Source organism: Anguilla rostrata, chromosome 3 (assembly GCF_018555375.3).
Source record: "Anguilla rostrata isolate EN2019 chromosome 3, ASM1855537v3, whole genome shotgun sequence".
Lineage (NCBI taxonomy): Eukaryota > Metazoa > Chordata > Actinopteri > Anguilliformes > Anguillidae > Anguilla > Anguilla rostrata.
This window is the reverse complement of record NC_057935.1, coordinates 60,295,841-60,315,630: the sequence shown is the minus strand read 5'-3', so window position 1 is coordinate 60,315,630 and position 19,790 is coordinate 60,295,841. Positions and strand designations below refer to the sequence as shown.

General features: G+C 44.9%; 1 protein-coding gene across 4 annotated transcripts; it reads left to right on the top strand.

Moving 5' to 3' along the window:
* Positions 1 to 1,753: 1,753 nt before the first annotated feature.
* Positions 1,754 to 19,200, top strand: zgc:153012 (uncharacterized protein LOC777626 homolog). 4 transcript variants are annotated; one of them, XM_064328984.1, is made up of 5 exons: positions 1,754 to 2,283; positions 4,104 to 5,327; positions 5,462 to 5,625; positions 16,109 to 16,160; positions 16,524 to 19,200. In XM_064328984.1, exons 2-5 carry the CDS (start codon positions 4,233 to 4,235, stop codon positions 16,662 to 16,664), a joined length of 1,452 nt encoding a protein of 483 aa, XP_064185054.1. In that variant the 5' UTR covers positions 1,754 to 2,283; positions 4,104 to 4,232; the 3' UTR covers positions 16,665 to 19,200. The 4 variants fall into 4 exon arrangements, with proteins under 4 accessions (XP_064185054.1, XP_064185053.1, XP_064185052.1 ...); XM_064328983.1 differs by having other exon boundaries at positions 1,754 to 3,416; XM_064328982.1 differs by having other exon boundaries at positions 1,754 to 3,416; positions 4,050 to 5,327.
* The last annotated feature ends 590 nt before the right edge of the window (positions 19,201 to 19,790 follow it).

The window sequence follows — 19,790 nt, the reverse complement described above, 5'->3', positions numbered from 1 at the left end:
CCATGAGAACAGTTTTGGATTGCTTGGTTTATGCACCAGCAACAGTGGCTCAGTCTCTCTCTCTCTCAGATGGGGAGGAAAGTAGACTATTAGGAATAGAAAGGCACAGGTTCACAGGGAAAGCTCTCCATCACTCATCTGAAGTGGCAGCACTAACTCCATGGAGTGTTTTTAGTGCCATTCTCTGAGTGCCTGGCCACAAGCATGCTGAGCTCAAACACTGCTCTGTGCCGCGGATTCTGCTTGGATTGGTTGCGTTCTACTGTCTATCAGCAGGACATGTTACAAGAGCAAGGATCGGCCTTGGACTTGCAGCGAAACACATGTACATGTTTACTGCAGGAAGTACATTCAGTAAAAAGCCATCTTAGTTATCTTAATGATGCAGTGTTTGTTTTTTGGAAAAGCTTGAAAATTATTGAGAAAAAAAGGATTTGACAGCCATGGTGAAGGTCATTAATGACCTGCTTGTAGCTACTGACGCAGAGGCTGTCAGATTATTGAGTCGTTTAGATCTTAATGTGGCATTTGACATGGTCAGCCACTCACTATTGTTGGGCCACATGTAGCATTCCCTGTGGATTTCTGGTACCATCCTCGACTGGTTAAAGTTTTTCTTGACTGATAGACAGGACATTGTTAAATGTAATGCCTTCAAATCGCCCCTGGTCCCTGTCACCCAAGGCTCAGTGCTGGGACCAATGCTTTCTTCATCAATGAGTTTCCTCTTTGTGAGATGATTCAAATGCATGGTCTTAGTTTCTACTGTTTCACAAATGACACACAGATCTATGTTAGCACGTTTTCCTTCGAATCTCCTTCCTCCATCACTGCTCACTTGCCTCTGAGATTTAAAGCCCTGATTGACCTCTAACTTCCTTCAGTTAAACAGTGATAAAAGATAATAGTTTTGCTCATTGCAAACAATGCCCAGGTACCCAAATTCACCCCGTTCACCATGATGAATCGCTTTTTCCACAAAAAGCCAACAGATGTCACTGTCGCCTCACGAAATTGTAACCAATTCGTTTTACGCAAATCGAAGTCATTCACGGCATAACATTCACAAACACAGAGCCAGGTGTTATATAATTTCATCATCCAAATTATATTTAGATTTTTTATTGAGTATGAGATTGAACATGCAGCTATTTGTCAAGTCAATAGCTCATCAAGCTAGCTATTGCAATACATGCCAAAAAGATCATGCAACAATAATTACATTTAAAAAATGTAAAAACACATGAATACACCATGTACTATTAAATCGTTCAAAATAGCACTGTACATTATTAAATATAATTGAATTGAAAGTAATAAATTTTTAAAAAAAACTAAATTAGGCCGACAATATTTTTCGGAGCTCTTTCTGTAAAGGTATGAATAGTGTGTACAATGTGTGTTACGAAAGATCAGACATTCGTCTGAACAAAATTCCTCGTGGTATACTGCTGTGCTCCAGCGCGTACACGGACAATGTGATGCACAGATATCTGTGCTACCGGGTGCAAAAAAAAGTGGCGATTCTGATGCCATTTTAACTGATAGTTAGCCTACATGACAGACGGTTCGGGTGAACGTCTGTGAGCTGCCTCTATGTGAAGCATCCGCTAGATAAAAATCAATTGGCTATTATTGGGTTGATGCAGCGTAAGATCTTAAACACAACCAGTTAACTGATGTGACTGCATTTGACGACATGGTGGTTACCTCCGTACCATTCGCTCGAGTGTTTTGGGGTGCATCTTGTGTAGTCTGACGTTCTGCACGTAAGGGGTGGGACTTCCGCATTGAGAAAAGTTGTCAACAGTTAGCTAACTTGGCTGTCCTAACTAAAGAAAAGCAAACATGTAGATATCTAGGTAGATACTTGGTGTTGAAGTGTTGCAACATATACTGGAGAGGAAGAAAACGAATCCAAGTCAAGAACACGGAGACATGGGATCGACGTCCGTCGAATATAAGAGCATGGAAAACGTTATTCGAACGGTAATGTAGTCGGACAGCCCACATAAACAGCTGATTGTCTGTCTGACACCACAAACAGTGCGTTCTGTCTTCGCTGTACCTATTTTCCTTGGCTGTGGGTCGTTAGCTTGCAACGCGGTACACACAGCGGTAGCGTTACACAGAACATTCTGCAAGATCCCCACCCCCGACTCACGTCACATCACCGTGAACTTTTTTTTTTTCAACAAAATTACCACTTATGTTTTTCTTTTGGACCTGATCATCTACTGGGAAACGAAGTACGACTGGAAAGATACAAGACCTTTTAGAGAGGCAAGCATTCATGTGTGCTACGGTGTAGTTGATATAGACTAGCTAGTTGACATGTCAACAGAATTCGTGAACATCCTATTCTATGGCTATCTTGCAAACTCGCTGTCCCTAAACGGCAGTCTTTCACGTTTCCTGCTGTAAGTCAGCGAGCTTGCTGACTGTCGAGGGCTAATGACAATGTGAAGATATACTTTTGTTGACGTTAGTTTACTTGCTAGATTGTTGTTCTTAGGGTGCGTCTACCTAGATAGCTAGCTATTTTTTTAAATGACAATGTGTATAAAATAATAACGGACATATTTAACAACATTGAATGTTTGTCCTGAAACTTCAGTTGACAGAGTTTGTGTAATATTGTTTCCCCAAAGCTGAAAATTATGCCTGTTTTGAGCCTGAGGGTAACGTTACTGTCACAGATATGGATGTTTTAAAGAAACTATCATAACATGCGTTTAACGTCAGGTAACTAGCCGTTAGTTAGCTACCTGGCTATCTAAATTTGCTGTCTCGGTCCTGAAGTCAGTTAGCTAGCCTACTACCAAGTGGCGAGATCTGGGTGTTTGCATGTCTAACTAGCGAATTGAGAACATGCTGCATAATCCATGATTTTGTTTTATGCCATGCTACATTAATAGAGTAATGACATCCGAAAGTAGCCATTTAAAATAATCAGCTAACAATTATATTAGATTTATCAATTGCGGCACTGTTTTCAATGTGCAAATGTGCGTGTCTTGTCAAAACAATTGCAGTTACTTCAGTAACGTTAGTTGAAATTAAATAGCAGAGACGTTTTGCTCCGCAATTCCTGTCTTGCTTTCGTTTGGAAACTCGCAGTCGTTTGTGAAAGTAATGGAATATTTTTAATGTTACATAGCCACCTAAATTATTGGGCGAATACCTACGTCAAAGCCTAACTTATGTTTAGGGGAAAATAAAGGAAACGGAACAGTTGCTTCTCTTGCAGCTTGCCTTGCAATGTGACCAAACTGACTTCTTTAGCCATCCTACACCTCTTTCCCTTTCCAAGCTTGGTTAGACGATTAATGAAGCTGATCAGCAAGTGTATTGGTAAAGTTGTGGAAGTATACCAATTAGTGGAGTGCAATGGCCTATTGAAAAGTTATGAAACGGTATGTTGTTTCAATTTATTACTGATTTTTACAATTGCAGCCGAGACAGAATCCATCTATACATTTTGAACAGTTTGAAAAGCAGTAAACGCTGTACGTGTAATGTTTGATTGCTAATCGCTACGGTAGTATTGCCCTATGTGATAAATATATCTAGAACAGAGCGCCACTGCCAATGTACATAGACTTAAGCAAATAAGGTGTTTCGCAATAGCTGGCTTGTAACACGTTTTTATTTTTAAATGGTGGCTCAAGTGCAGAACAAAAAATAACTAGTGGAAGTAGACTACATTTCTGTGTACGGCATAAATAGTCAGAACGGCCATAAGACATTTTCTTTATACTGATATCTTATGTTTATTGGTCTAGTGGTTGTCTACATTCTTGTGAATTTGGGTTTAAAAATACTTGGTTATGAAATGTAGCCTGTTAGCTGTTGAGTACTTTTTCATGGCCTTTGGAAAAGCACATCAGATGGTTAGTTTTTAATGTATTACTATTTTGTTGTATTAAATAACTCAAAATGTTAGCATAAGCTTTTTGAGGGATTAGAAGTTTTTATTTTATTTTATTTTTTACAACATGGAGTGATCACCAAACTTAAATAAATGCTTTATACTTCTGTGTCTTCAGCATCCCCCAAAGATTTTCTCTGCCCTGTGTTCCTTTCTGTCCTCTGTACAACAGTCTATGAGACATGGAATCAAACTGCTTTAGTGATGGGATAACCTACTAATTCAAGCCTTTGTGAAAAAAGGTGTGGAACTGTCATATAATAAGTGGGACTAAGGATAGTCTTTTCAAGTGGGGAAAAAAATGAGTGGAGGTAAAAAGAAAAGTGGTTTCCAGATCACCAGTGTGACCACAGACTATGGCCAGGCAGCCATGGAGTCACAGACAGCATCCTTCCCAGAGGACCCCAGCGGGCCTCCACTCCAGCTTCAGCAACCTCCTGCTGGGAAAGCAGTGACCAATGGAGGACAGAGCATGACCTACTCCCCATCCCTCACCTCCAAGCAGTCTGGCCATGCTCATAGCAGTTCCCTGGGAAGGGTGGGGGTTGAGGGCGGAGAAGGAATGGGCGAGACCAGGGTCCCATCCTTGGATCCAGTGGCCTTCAGCAGTGGAGATATCACTACAGCAGGGCTGGCAGGAGCAGGCATAGGCAGAGTGTCCAATGGGCCTTCTCTATTGGACCATTCCATTGCCTTCCACAACCACTCCAGCTCCAGCCAACCAGGCTCCCCTGTGACCAAAAGAAAACAGCTGTCGCAGGAGCATAGCGGGTCAAACTTCGCCCACTCTTCCCGCTTCCGCGTGGTTCGCTTGGGCCAGGGTCTAGGAGAACCCTACCGGCGTGGCCGCTGGACCTGTGTGGACTTCCTGGAGAGGGAAGGTGCGGAGGAGCGGGGGTTGAGGCGGGTGATGGATAGCATGAGGCAAGCCCACTCTCTGGAGTCACTGGAGACTGTGGGGCTCAGCAGCTTTGAGGGTGGAGTAGGGACCATGCTGAAACCTCTGGGACAGATCCGTGCTCTTCGGTCTGGACACCTTGTCCACTCACAAGGCACCACGCACCTTTTGGCACCACATATCGGTGTAGATGAGGGTGCACCCAAAAAGCCCTGTGGTGAAGGACCATACAAAGCTGATTCACCAAAAGCAAGTCCAGCCTCCGATCCCCAAACCTTCTCCAGTGGGCCTCCTTCGCCCACACACAAGGGTCACCCCAATTTGAAATTGGCGGATTCCACCACCTTTGACGCCTCCGTTTCCTATACCCCACGTACTGCCTCCCCTCTGGTCCGTCAGGACTCCCGTCTTCTCTCGCCAACGAAGCACCCGTCCGAGTCCGTGCGTCCACGCCACATCCCCTCTCCACTGCGCCTGGACATGGACCCTGCAGGGAAGGTACGTTGGGAATATAACTATACTAACATTGATGATGGCAAAAAGCTCACACTTTCATGTGATGGTTGACTGACAGCACTAACAACCGCGTGATAGGCTTCCTTGTGTTGATGCCATCTCTATTATTCCCCCAGTCACTGCTGCGAGAGACTCGTTCTCAGCCCTCCTCCCCAAGCTCCATCCTGCCCAGAGATAGAGGCTTCCACCCGAGTGCGACCCCCATCCAAACCCCCTCTGCCCTCAGCCTGGCTCAGTCCATGTTTGGAGTTGGGGGGGCGTTTGAATTTAGCGATGAAAGGTAAGAAATTGTTTTGATATGGCAGTTTTTTGCCCTGAAGGTTTGTGTGTCTGGGCACGTTATCTGTTCAGAAGAGTTGTTTTAATTTCATTGTTGTATGTTTATGTGCCTGTTTTCCTTATACAGTGGAGGTGGGACTTGAAGGGTGGGGCTTTCTTGGCTAGAGCTATTCTGGGTAGAGCCTTATTCCATGCTCAAGAGTAAAGTAGCAGCACAGTGTAAAATCCCTTCCGAACATGGCGGTGTGAAATTTTAATCAGGAAAATCTCTTGAGTGAGATCTCCTTTGCCCTCATAAGGCCAGGACTGACTGGGTACTGTGCTAACGTTAATGAAGCTTTTTAGGACAGTGCTTGTGACATACAGGAACTTTAAAATGGTAAATTCCACATTCAATCCATCATGTCATGAAACCATGAGATTTATTAGGAAATATTTGCAGATGTTGCCAGTAGATCCATTAGAACTGCCGGTTCAGCGGGTTGTTTGAATATCACCCTCTGAATGTATTGCTTTGTTCTATGCTCGCATAGTGTAATTTAGCCTCAGCAAAAACCGTGGAAGTGCAGGTATTATGTGATACATATACAAAGACTAATATTAATGCATACCTCTGGTTTAGCTCACAAAAAAATAAATGGATCATGCATAGTCATCCAGTAGGATTACTCTGCAAAGGTCTTGAGGTCTCACGCTGTAGCCTTGCTCACTACATAGTGATTATTGCAGTACATTCACATCTGGCATGGAGAAGCACACTCACACTTTCAGACGCTGGGCCAAAAAGGGACTAGGCGAAACTGCCACTTCACTGTTACCTGTCTTTGGTCTGTGTCAGGATGTGGCCTGTTGCTTTTTTCTCAGTCATAATTTCATCTCAGAGAATTGTTCACCCCTCTCTGAGCACTGCTGGAGAGAGTATAGATAGCCCAGAGGAGTCTGTGCTTCACAGTTCTGTGTACACAGTCACAGAGAGGGCACAAATACCTGGACAATGCATTGTTCTGTAACAGCTAGTATTTTCCCACACACACATGTACACTAAATGCAATGTTTAGTTTTTCTAGTTTATTGTCCATTTTATTGATTAAAAACAACGTCATGGTTACCAGATTTATTCTCAAACTTAACTCACTTGTCAGCTTAAAATGTGCTCTGAGAAATTGGTGTTTTTGTTTATAGTATAGCCTACATTTTACCCACTCTTTGCTAGAATCAGCACCGGTAGTCATGGCTCATCTGCATGTGTGTGCGTGCGCATGTGTGAGCGTTTGTGCTTGTGTGTGTATTGGTGTGTGCATGGGAGCATTTGTGTGTGCGTGCGGGTGCATGGGAGCGCTTGTGTGTGTTTGTGTTGGCATGGGAGCATTTGGGTGTGTATGTGTGTGTGTATTTGTAGGTGTGTGCATAGGAGCATTTGTGCGTGTGTGTGTGTATATGTGTGGGTGTGTGCATGCTCGAATTTGTGCGTGCGTGTGTGTTGAGGGGAGCATTTGAGCGTGCATGCGCACACGTGTGTGTGTGGGTGTGCACATGCCCTCCCTCTCCTCCTCTCCCTCTTCACTGCTGACCTCATGACACTTTTCACTTTCCATTTGCCGTCTGCCCCTTTCCACCCCAGCCAACACTTATAAATATACAACACAAACAACACGGGCAACAGCTCCCTCAGTTTCCTTCTCCTTTTCCATCCTGTTTCACTTCAGAATTCTGGCGCTAGATTAATAACTGAGTTGAGGAATAGAGGCTCTATTCATGAGAAAGGGAGAAAGGAGGGGAAAGGCAAAGGGAGAGATGGAGGTAGGGGAAAGCAGGCATGGAGAGGAGGAATAGAGGGGGGGAGGGTATGGAGAAGGAGTGAGTGCTGAGAGCCAGATGATGCACTGCAGTATTCGTCTGTTAGCCTCCCGTGTGAAGCTGGGTCTACTTTGAGTGCATTGTCTTTGTGTCTTGGAATGCAGTTCTTCACCTCACTGCCCCTGTTTATTTGTGTGGCAACAAATGTGAATATTTTTGCAATGTTTGTGTACTTGTAGCTCAGGCCAAGGGCAGTTCCTGTATTTAGTGTCATGGTGGCTACACAGTGCCACTCTGCTCAGTCTGAAGATGTTAGTGTGTTTTTAGGTAGGCGAATAGCTGCTTTTTGGACTGATTAGTCATACAGTACTATCTCTGAGGTACGTTCCTGCAGTTATGTGATTGCCACGGCGGCATTGATTTTATCTGCATATGCACACACATTCACACAGTTTGTGCAGAAGTGGGTGTTTGTCTGCATACCCGCACAGACTTGTTTCAGATTTGACTTCACCCTGGGAATTGGCTGAACTGGCATGTGGGGCGGAGAGTGCGTATGCATAAACGTTTAATGCCCCCAGGCCTGGAAATGGAGTTGCTGCTCAGTTTGTAATAAAACTGTTGGTTGTCTTCAACAGAGGCTTCCTGTGAATTTTGCATAGCATAGCTTCACACGAGATAGGAGTCCCTTCCGCCTGTCACTTTCAGTGAGCATGCTCTTACTGTATACTGTCCCTACACCAGACCATTCACCAGGCATTTGTGGATCCTTCATCCATCTGTTCAGTTTTCCTAAATGGTGGCAGGATTTATTGGATTGTACATTTCAGTTTGTAAAATGACCCATGTTGCACGGTTAAACATCAGTTTTTATAGGCTATATGTATTTAGATATATTTATTGCGAAAGAAACAGATAAGCTAGGTGGATAAGTGCTAAGCATTTATTATTTCCCATACCACAACCTGTTCCATGATTAATCTCTTAGCCCTACTGAGATGAACACTGTGTATATCCCTAAATTATAACCATATACCACTAATAGCTGTAGGTATGTTTCAATGCACTTCAGTGGTTAATTTGGTTATTAATTGTATTCACTCCATGATTTTATCTGGGTGGTTAACTCAGTTTGGCTAGATGGGTGTGCCCTTCTGTAGTTTAGTCAGGGAGGTGATTTGCAAAGAAAGTATTTTCATATGTGTCCCTCTCTTATATCAAAAATAGAATGTGCTCTCACATTTAACAGAAATGATAGACCTGTCAGAAATGGATGAACTCATAGCCCAATGTAGTTTTAGGCTATATCTGTTATTGAATTCTATTTCAGTTCACCAACGTAGCTTGCCTCTAATGACCCTCAAACTGTTGGCTGCAGTAGTGAGATGGCTTAAGACGCAGAGGCATGAATAAAAGTGTCTTTCCATGATGGATGTCGTTTCCACGGGAACAGAGAGGTGTAGATGCACCACTACTGTTGCACATAAAAAGCACATAACACACATAACACCCTTCCCCACCTCCTCTGGAGGCATATATCATTGAGGTGCTGCAATTACAACATATGTCCATAAGAGGGAGACAGTTTGTATTGCAACTGAGACCCAGTGCCCCATTTTAATCCTAGGACAATGCTATGGTGGACACTGAAGCAGAAATTAAGCCACTGGGGACTTCAACCCCTTTGCCTTTTTCAAATGGCATAAGGGCCAGTTTGATTCAGCTCTATTTTGAAAGGTCATCGTTGTTTGTTAAACACAAGTGCAGTGGATCAAGCACCACCGTTAGGCACAGTAGATCAGGGATTACTGAACTGTGGTCCAGCAGGCCAGTGTTTTCTGTTTACATCTTATCCTGGGCATATCCGAATGTAAATATTTGTAGAGTCCAAACAGCAGTTTTAAGGCAGCAGTTAAGGAAGAAGTGGATTTAATTTAGCAATAACCATTAAACAGAATGTGTAACTCGTTGGTTTGCAAACTTCCCCTTGGTGTAAGAGGCTTGTCATTCCTCTGGCAAGCTAAGCCTTGTCCTGTTCTTCTCATTTGACCGGACACAGCAACCACTACAAGCCTGGAGCACATTCTCTGCACTGAAAAAAACACGCAAAGGTCTGATTGGTTGCTGAGAAATGGTTAGCCAGTGAGTGGGCTCACTCCCAATGGGACACCACCCATGCAGGCCTGTTATAGATATCACAACTGGGTGCAGAATAATTGGGAAAGACTCATAAGTATCCGGTCACTTCAGCTTCAGCTGCTAGCTGAACTTGTCGTCAGGTTGCATTGCGAATCATTGCTGGAATGTTTACAGTCCAGAATTAGTTCTCACTGAGAATTAGTGGAAATATTGTAAATATTTCACGACCTGAAGACTGTCAGCCAACATTTCTCCAATCACTCAACTCAAATACCATGAGGGTTTAAATCGACCACTCAGGGCCAGTACAAGGTGGTGGCAGAAAGACTGAGTTGGGTCCTGCAGAAGTGGCTGTAAAGCTCTCCCTTTAACCCACCAATTATCTGCAGACCTTTGGCTGCACTTGGAGGGAGCTGAGAGGTGCAGTGTTACTCAGATTATCTCTGAATGAACACTGCTCTGTACAGGACTTGGCCTCCTGACCTCACCACCAGTGCCCCCGCACCCCCACCCCCTCCCCCCTCCGGCTACCAGTAAGTCTTGTTTTAAGGAATGGTAAGTCCTGTGCTGTTACGGAAGGGCCAGACACCCACACGTGTTGTATAACTGCACAACCCTTGCTGTTGGGTAAGAAAAACAGATGTTTTATTTGTACTCAGATGTCATAATAAGGACGATTTTGTGTCACTGGTGAATGTGGTTGGCTGCTTTTTTAAGGATTAAGAATGTGCAGAGCCAAGTACAATGGTATGCCATTTTACTTTATAAATACTTAACATGAAATAACCATTCGCAGTGTCTATTTTACCAACAAAAAATTGGAAGAAAGAAATAGGAACGAAGGCTAAGTGATAAACAAGGAAGTATTGAAATGACCTCAATTATTTTTTTTGTTTTTGCTGTAGAGCCTGACCATGACCAGTAATAAATTTTATAAGGGCTCTGTTCAAACACCGCTCCGGGTCGTGTTAAGCGGCGGTGTTGAGTTGATTCAGTTGGGAAATCGTGCCAGGTAGCCGGGCTGCTGGGCAGCGTGGGCCAGGGAGGTTGATCGGAATGTTCCGGGCAGAGAACAAAGACAGGCATGGGGACGGCAGCCCGTGCTCTGGGGGCGCCGCTCTCAATGGCGGCGTTCACCGCGAAATACCGCTCGACCCACTCCACTGGCAGGCAGACACGCACGCTGCAGCGGTCACATGCACCGTGGGGGGGTGGAGGGGGGAGCAAAGCATGACGTGACCGACTTGGCTTTGTCAACATTTGGCCATGCAGGAGGGAGGTACGGAGGGAAAACACTGGCCAATGGGAGCCGGGAGACACATGACAGGCACATGACAGGGGAGGCAGGGAGAGCAGGCCGGATGGTCACGTCATTGTGTGGCACCCACCCCCTTTTTCATAGGGCAGAGAGCCCACAGTTCTCTATATTCTATATTCCCCTTGGTAGCTGAACAGAGATCAGTGAGCAGATATTTGCAATGGTCCTTCTCGTTTTCTTATTTACCTATTGAGATGGAGTAGGTTGTCGTTAGGTTGACAGTGTTCCCAGACTCTTCTCGCAATGCCCATAAACGTAGACATTTCGGCTTTGCTTTCCTGCACTAATTACATATGAGCCCCAGGTCCTGTAGGCCGGGAGAAACTGAAGAATGTTGAGTGTCAGTTCACAGAGCTGTTTACTGTGCATGAGGGGGGAGTGTGTGGGAAGTGAATCCTGCAGGCCCTGCCATTGGCTGGTGCAGTGAGTGGGAGGGGGGCAAAATGAAAGGGTGTCTGTGTTGGCCTATCAGAGACAAGGGCTGGCGGGACCATGTGTGGGCTGCAAGGCTGCTGAGGAGAATGAGAATGGATGTTTATCCAAAGACTCAAATACCAAAAAAAAAAAAACATGAAGTAAGTTGTTGGAGTTTATCGGACCAACGTGTGCGGATTATTTCAAAAGAGAGGAAATGGCAGACCCCGGACCAGCTGGATTAAGGATTTGTGGATCAATTCTGTGGCAGTTGGATTAGATGCCATATATTCTCATTACCCGGATTAAGACAGTCACGTGTGCTGTGCTTGACAATGTTTCCATTCATTTCATCCTGTCAGAATGACATTGTTTAATCCGGTTTGCATTAATTTGGAAATGAATCATGTTCGCAGATGTTGGATTATCAAACCTGGATGCGTGAGGGCCCTCTTAAATCTGACGTGACCTCATATTTTTCATCAGTTCATGTGGATTTTTCACGTAGTCTTTGCGTCATCAGGATCAGACGGTTTGTTTCAGATCTGGCGCAACAAACTTGCACTGCTGACTTCTCTTGAACCGAGGCCACCGCTGGACCGTATTTCACCTGGATACTTGGATCTCACTTTCTCATAACGTTGGATTACCGGAGTTGGCCAGTATTCCGTGAAGAGGGTTTTGACCGGTGACACGGAAGGCTCGGTTGCATGTGGCGCATTCCAAAGGGGGCTGACCAGATCTCCACAGTGCATTACGAATGCGTGCTCCCCAGTGTTTGTGTGCATATTATGTGCGTGTGTGAGATTTCGGAGCATCCCCAACCTGCTACAACTGCTTTCGCATCCTGCCTCTTTGCTGTCTCTTGCTTCCTCTTGTCATTCTCACCATTCGCGTGCCCTGTCTCTGTCTGCTATCGCCTGTGGTGAACCAGATTCACACTCTGCTTCTCGGTTGATCATTGCTCACAAATCCAGGTTCAATTTCCGCGATTCACTCCCACACAAAGCTCAGAGTTGCATCAAGACTACTTTATCCTCAATTTGTTGTATTGTGTCATCAAAACAATTGTGCTTGCCATAAATTGTTGCACAGCTGGTAATAATGTCAGTATCTTTAAGAATTATATAAATTACAATGTGATACAACTACTTCATATTAATATTTGTGAATAGTTTTATGAATAATCCAAATGGCAGACCCCGGACCAGCTGGATTAAGGATTTGTGGATCAATTCTGTGGCAGTTGGATTAGATGCCATATATTCTCATTACCTGGATTAAGACGGTCACATACACTGTGCTTGACAATGTTTCCATTTTTTTCATCATGTCAGAATGACGGTTTAATCTGGTTTGCATTATTTTGAATTTATATTTGTGAATAGTTCTATGAATAATCTATTTTATGAGCAGTGAGAAGGTCTTGGTGTGTGCAAGTGGCAATCAGTGTGCAAAAGCTTGGTTTTTTTAGCTAATTTTTCTTCTGGTAAGCAGACAGCATTTTAGAAAGTGGGTTACCATAGACGGAAATAGAAATAGACTTCTGGTCTTCTGAGGAAGCGTTATGCAAACCACATACTTTGAGATATGTGGGGAAACTGTGAACTGTAACTTCCTCATTGAGTCGGCTTGAGTAACCCTGAGCTTTTACACCCATGTTTGTCAGTGTGAAGAAAATTGTCTCAGCGTTCGAGACCCGCCGCCAACCTCGGCCCCTGTCTCTCCCGCCTTCCCTCCCCCAGTCCTTCCCTTCTAAGCTCTCTCCCCACAAGAGCCCCAAAAATGGCTCCCGGCTCCCATCAGCCAGTTCTACTTCTCCGGCGTGCATCCACACCAACCCGAGCCCTCACTTGTCCCCGCCCCTCTCCCGCTCATCCTCCGCCCCTTCTTCCCCCAACCTCAGGAGAACTACTTGCTTTTCCGTCTCTCCCTCTGGCACAAATGTTCCCCCCGTCGTCCTTCGCTCCTCCCACCCAAACCTACACCTTGCCTCTCACAAGATGCCCTCGGGGCTCCACCACGCGCCCCCCGCTCTGCCCAACTGGCCTCGACACCCCGTCACCCCCCCCCCTTTGCCCCGCCAGCTCAAGCTGCCCAGGGGGGCGGACTGGCAGCGGGAGGAGGGGCTAGGCTCGGGCCGTGCCGGGGGCGGTGTCCGTAGCTCCTGGCCCAGCAGTCGCACGGAGCTCTGCAGCTGCGGTAGGCAGAGGTTCTCCGAGGTCACGGAGAGAAGCAGCCCGTCCAGCTCCGTTTCCTGTGAGAGAACAGGACAGGCGAGCTGCTGGGAGTCTCTGCCGAATCCTCGCTCCCCTGGGGGCCCTTCGGTCAGCCACACTCAGGCTGCCTTCGGTAAAACAGCCAGAGGTGCCCCAGGGGACAGAGACACTAGCTCTGCCTGCGTCAACAGACTCAAGACACCTGCCCTGCCCTCACCCATACCCCTCTCTGGACCGATGGCCATGCCCAGGAAACAGAGCCAGATTCACAGTCCCACTTTGACCAGGAAGTACGCTCTCACAGTCCCCAGTCAGCCAGTCACAGACCTTGGCCTGAAGCCTCAGCCTTATGGAACCCACAGCGCAGATCCCAGTGCTGAGAGAGGCCTGGCCACCTTCACTCCCATTAAAACAGGAGTCCTCTGTCCACCTTTCCTAGATTCTGCTCAGACCCAAAGCCGAGGTCTTGCTGATAGAGTGGAAACTGATAGAGCGCCTTGTTTTGGTTCAAACATACATCAATCACAGGACCGTTCTGCTTGTCCTAGTTTCAGGGCACAAGCCTGTTATTGGAGCTGCAGTCCCATAGACACATGTGACCGTCAGACCCAAACTCCAAACAATGCCCAAAAGGACTGCGATCTCACTATATATCAGACTGGGTCTGTTGGACACTCGCTCACATCAAAGGAGGTCCAAACTGTGAATGTCTGTTCTGCTGTTAGTTCAGCCCAGTTGTTCTCCAGGGTGGCACAAAATCCCATTCAGATCAGTGCTCCCAGTCCTTCCCAAACCCCCGGTCTGAATTCATCTGGCACCAGCAGCACTGCGGACACTGGTCCGAACTCTGAATCATGGGCTGGGTCTGCTTCTTTCAGGGATGGTCAGAACTGCAGCAGTGGTGCTTTTCAAGCTCAAGACCATAATGGGAATAAAGTGTGTTTGCCGAGTAGTGCAGTTAACCTGGGGTCGCTGAACAACACAGTGGGGAGCCGTGACTGTGTCGTGTCACATGACCTCAAAGTGGGCACATCTCCAGCCGCATCAGAACTGAGCTCATCCATCACCTGCAGTCATCCCACAGCAAACCCTGCAGCATCTGTGACTGAGGCTGCTGTACAGAGACCCTTCCACACTACTGCTTCTAGGACTACCTTACAGGGTCCCATGCACACTAGCATTGCTTCTGGGGCTGCTGTACAGGGTCCAATACACACTACTACCTTTGGAGCTGCCTTACAGGGTCCCATTCATACTACTGCCATTGGGTCTGCTGTACAGCCTCTTGATCATACTACTGCCTCTACAGCTGCCTTACAGGGTCCCATTCACACTAGTATTGCTTGTGGGTCTGCTGTACAGGGTCCTGTTCACACTACTGCCTGTGGGTCTGCTGTACAGGGTCCAGTTCACACTACTGCCTGTGGGTCTGCTGTACAGCTTCCTGTTCACACTACTGCCTGTGGGTCTGCTGAACAGCTTCCTGTTCACACTACTGCCTGTGGGTCTGCTGTACAGCTTCCTGTTCACACTACTGCCTGTGGGTCTGCTGTACAGGGTCCTGTTCACACTGATGCCTGTGGGTCTGCTGAACAGGGTTCCAGTACTACTGCAGTGCAGGGTGATATCAGAGGAGTACGCACTCCAGCCCCTCCAAAAACATCAGCGCCATTCCCTGATGGTGCTGAGAACTTGCTCCATCCCCCCGAGGTAAAACCACCCGCGGGAGGACCTGAACCCAAAGAACCAAAGCCGGTGCCGGTGACCCTGACCCGGAATTCAGACAAGGCATTTCTGTCCCTGCTGCTGTTCATTCATAGGTAAACAAAAGAAAAAGAACGCGGCACGCTCCTCTAGTAGGTAATCTCATTCATACGCAACCTTGGACAGGAATGGGACCCGGATTTATAAAGGCTAATGCAGAGATCGGTATTTGAAACATTAGAGGAATTAGAGTAGGGGAAAACGTGTGCACAACACCATCTGTTGCCCTTTGCTGACATTCGTGCAAACTGCAGTGCTGTTCTCAGAAAGCTGCATGTATGCGTGCATGTGAAAAATGCGTGTGGATATGGCCTTTAATTTGCATGAGTGCGTTTGGGAATGGACATCAGTAAAGCTGTGTGCCGTTGCAGGTCAACCTTGTTTTTGCTGCTGCTCTCACACGGACACTTCGGACCTGGGGTGAATTGTTTACAGGGCCTGGGGGATGCCAAGAATAGACAGCAATGTGAATCCTGCTCATGCCATTTTAGGACAGCTCTGTTGCTTCCAGGAGTGGGAGACTTCACACCAGGAACGCTAGTGACATCCAATGCAGTATATGCTTTCAGTCACGAGGCGTGCACTAGAAAGCAGAGATGAACTCATTGATAGAATGGAATCCTGTGCATGTAGTGTTCATCTGTAATAACCCTTATCAGTTTACTGCTTGTTTATGCTCACAAGAGAACTGAGCTCTTTAATTGTCTGAGTTTATGATGTCTGTCTCTTCACAACTGTCTGTGATTACACCTACTGTCTGTATCATGACTGTATGTGTGCAGTGTAGCCCCTGTTTGAATCCTGGTTTTTCTTGTGTGTTTTGTGTCTTACAGTGGCTCTAGTAACAGCATGATTGCAATCGACAACAAGATTGAACAGGCCATGGTAAGATCCTGTCTTCGCGTCCCACGTTTCCCCATGTGTCTGTTTATTTTGGTGTGTCTGTTCATGCCGGGACACTCACCCCAATACCAACAGACTGTTGTCTTTTGTGTCACACTTTTCTCATGTTGCCCTTGAAACTGAGATTGCTGTGTCTTGTTCCTGTACTTTCCTGTATACAGCATTGTTCTGTAGCCTGTTGCGTCTGTGTCATAAATATACCACCCTGTTGTACTTTGTTCATTTAAAGCCCAGTCTTTTGATTAGACTGTGCTAGGTAGCATTGTTTTTCTCATGAAGACTGGCCTGACCGTGCCGGGTGACTTGTATCCCTGACTTTGGTGTTTCCGGTTTTTCTTGTGGCAGGACCTGGTGAAGACTCACCTGATGATGGCGGTGCGGGAGGAGGTGGAGGTGCTGAGGGAGCAGATCAAGGAGCTGTCCGAGAGGAACGCGCAGCTGGAGCGAGAGAACTACATCCTGCGGGCCCTGAGAGAGAGAGACTGAAGGGTCGGGACTAGAGGCTGGGACAGGCCGATGAGAAGGGTTCCCCCGGGGGAGCGAAGAGATAAGAGAAATATGAAAGACTTTGTGTACTTCCATTGCTCGTTTTGGACGTTGGCAGCACGTAGTTGCATGTCACTCAGGGGCTTATGGGAGATTGAGTACAACAATTACGTGCAATGTCTGGATTCATGCAGAATTAAAACAAGGATGGGTAAAGAGCAAAAATAAAAAGTACGTTGGAAGAGAGTGGGGCAGAATAGAGGGAGAGGTTTTGAGTAGAAAAAAAGAGGAATGTGCAAACCAGGCGTGGAAAATCTGGGGGGAGAAATAATTTATTAGATTAGACTACTCTACTGATCTAATAACAATAATAACAACAATAATAATAATAATAACACAGTTTATTTGTGAATATTTGTGAAAGGCTTTTCCCTTGCTCATACCGCTGCATAGCACATAAAAGCAAACAATGTAAATTGTAGAAAAAGGAAAAAAAACTAAAAGATAAGAACAAAGGTAAATTAATAAATGCAGTATATTCATAGGGGACAGATGACAGAAATCAGATCACTGTGAGCAGAAAGAGTATAATACATAAACCATCCCAATCTTATAGCACAGAGCCCTCCCCCCTCTCTTGCACACACAAAACCAGCAGCTGGAGACTCATAATTAACACCCACAAAGCAAAATTAATAGTATAATCATGATGATGGTTTCAGTAATTCATATAATAATGACTTTGATGATGATTATGATAATGATGAAAATAATATTAGTTATAAGAATTCTCTGAGTGTGCCAGCTTAAAAAATGTACACTTGTTAATTTATTATTGTGTTTCTGTTATGGGTTGTACTATAATAGTAAGGACAGGCCTTTGTGGTGGTTTACCTTGGACTTGTCCATTTTTAATGTTTAATTTTTCCTTCATGGGTTCTCAAATTGCCCTGTTTTACTTTTCCTGTACAATATATATTTCCATCACCAGAAGGTTCCAAAGTATGTATATTTTTATCTTTGAAGTGTCATAAAGCCATATATCAGAACAGGGCGACCCCAGGCCTGGCCAGGTTGAGGGTGTTTCTTTGTTGCATTTGCACTCATGAAATGTTCAAAAGAAATGGTGATAAGATGCCTTAAAGTGCACTGCTTGCTTTTTCCGTGTTAAAGCTGAGCCTTGAAAATGCTACTACATTAACAGACTGCTGTCAATTATGACGGCGACGTTTATACTTTCCTTGCAGGTTTTTATTTTTTTTATTTTTTAGCGAACTCTGAAATAGTGAGGATTCTTGAGTGGAGTAGAGTGATTTGAGGGGGCTTGTTTGGTTCAACCACTTTCAATCTCTTTCCGATCACACGATGGTACACCAGCACTCCTTTCTCTGAGGGTGTCCGAGATACGTCCCCTGTTATTCATATTCTCGCAACGTTTCTGCAACACACCGCCAGTGTTAAAGAGAATGGAAAAAAACTATAGGCACTGCACTGCAGTATTCTCTGTGACAGAGACAAACATATGGGCGCACAGCACTTCTCATATGGCCATTGTATTATTTATGTAACCTTTTCCACCTGATTGTTTATTTAAAGGGTTATTGTGCAGCTTTGAGGAAGAAGTCTTGCATGATTTGAGAGCCAAATTGGGTGTGTCGGTACTTGGATCAGCCATGCCGCACTTCTCTGTGCAGGTGATAAAAGCAATCTGTGAACCAGCTTTTACTGCAGTCATGACATGCGTCATGCCATGAAAACATTAATAAACAGAAATGGCACAGTGGTTCAGCAGGTTTTCCTGTACTAGGGGGGACAGTGGATGATTAGAATTATGCGGTACTGTATGTGGTTTTCAATTCAGTAGATTGTAGGTGCCAACAGTGCACCCTTCTAAATGTTACATGGGTCAGTAGGACTACTCCAGGGTGTTCTAGGGCATTCAAGGTCTAATGCTCTGTTACTTTTTCTGAAGTTTCAGCTGATTAAGGGCAATGTCACACTTTGCTCTGTAAATTCAGTTGACAGCATGGTATATGGTACTGATTATCCGGAGCGGGAACATTAGTTAGTTTAAAAAAACATACTTGAGAGCAACAAGTTATTCATTTTATTGAAGGTCTCAGAATTCAACCAGGGTCTAGAGGCTGTCTGCTCTGATGAAAAACACTGTTTGCTACTGAAAGAATGTACATCCTTGTGAAACCGGACTACTCCAAAAAACATATACACAGATTTGCTCCAGTACTATTCATGTATTGCTACCTTTATTGTAAGACATCCACAAAAGTTTTTTTTCTTTCTCCAGACTTGAGATGTCAGTTGCGGTTCATTATTTTTTCTTAGGCCGACAGGATGTGCATTGTCTCTGTCTGTTACAGTATTTCTGTTTTATTTACTTTTTATCCTACTGTTCTGCTCTTTTTTTTCTTTTTTTTTTGAAGTATACTTTCTAAAAGTGGTGGTGTAAAGTATTAATTATTGGTAATTGTGTACCAAATGGAAAAAAGGATCAATCTAATAAATAACTTTTACTAAATGTTCTGTCCTGTGCTCTTTTAAGGCTGCAAAGAAGATTCATTTGTTAGTTTTCCACTTACTGACATTCTCTGCACCTAGCACACTTTAAGCTAACAATGTGCAACTATATATTATTTCACATAAATGATTAATATCGTACATTATAGTGCAAGAGCTACATATTCTGAATTTTTTTCAGTTTTTCATTAAATTATGAACATGGATTATGGTAGTCCACAATATGTGATGTGTACTGCCATACATATATCTATAAAGCTCAAACTTAACCTGCTAGAAGCTTCTCGTGTCGCCCAGCATTATTGGCTGCTCTCACACATGCTTGTACCTCCTCATTACTGTTCAAGTCCCTAAAATCTTACCACATATTGTAAGGCTGAGAAACTGTATGTAGTTACCTGTCCCACTCAATATCTGAGCTTGTGACCCTCAGGTTTCATAGTCCCTTTGCAGCATGTACACTCGTGCAGTCAAAACTGCTGGTGAAACGTCTAAAACCTTGACGAGTTGCAAAGTAGTTGCATCCAGGAAAATGGTATGATTGTAGTGCGTACGAAATGGAAACGACTGAACTTCTTGCTCCACCTGCTG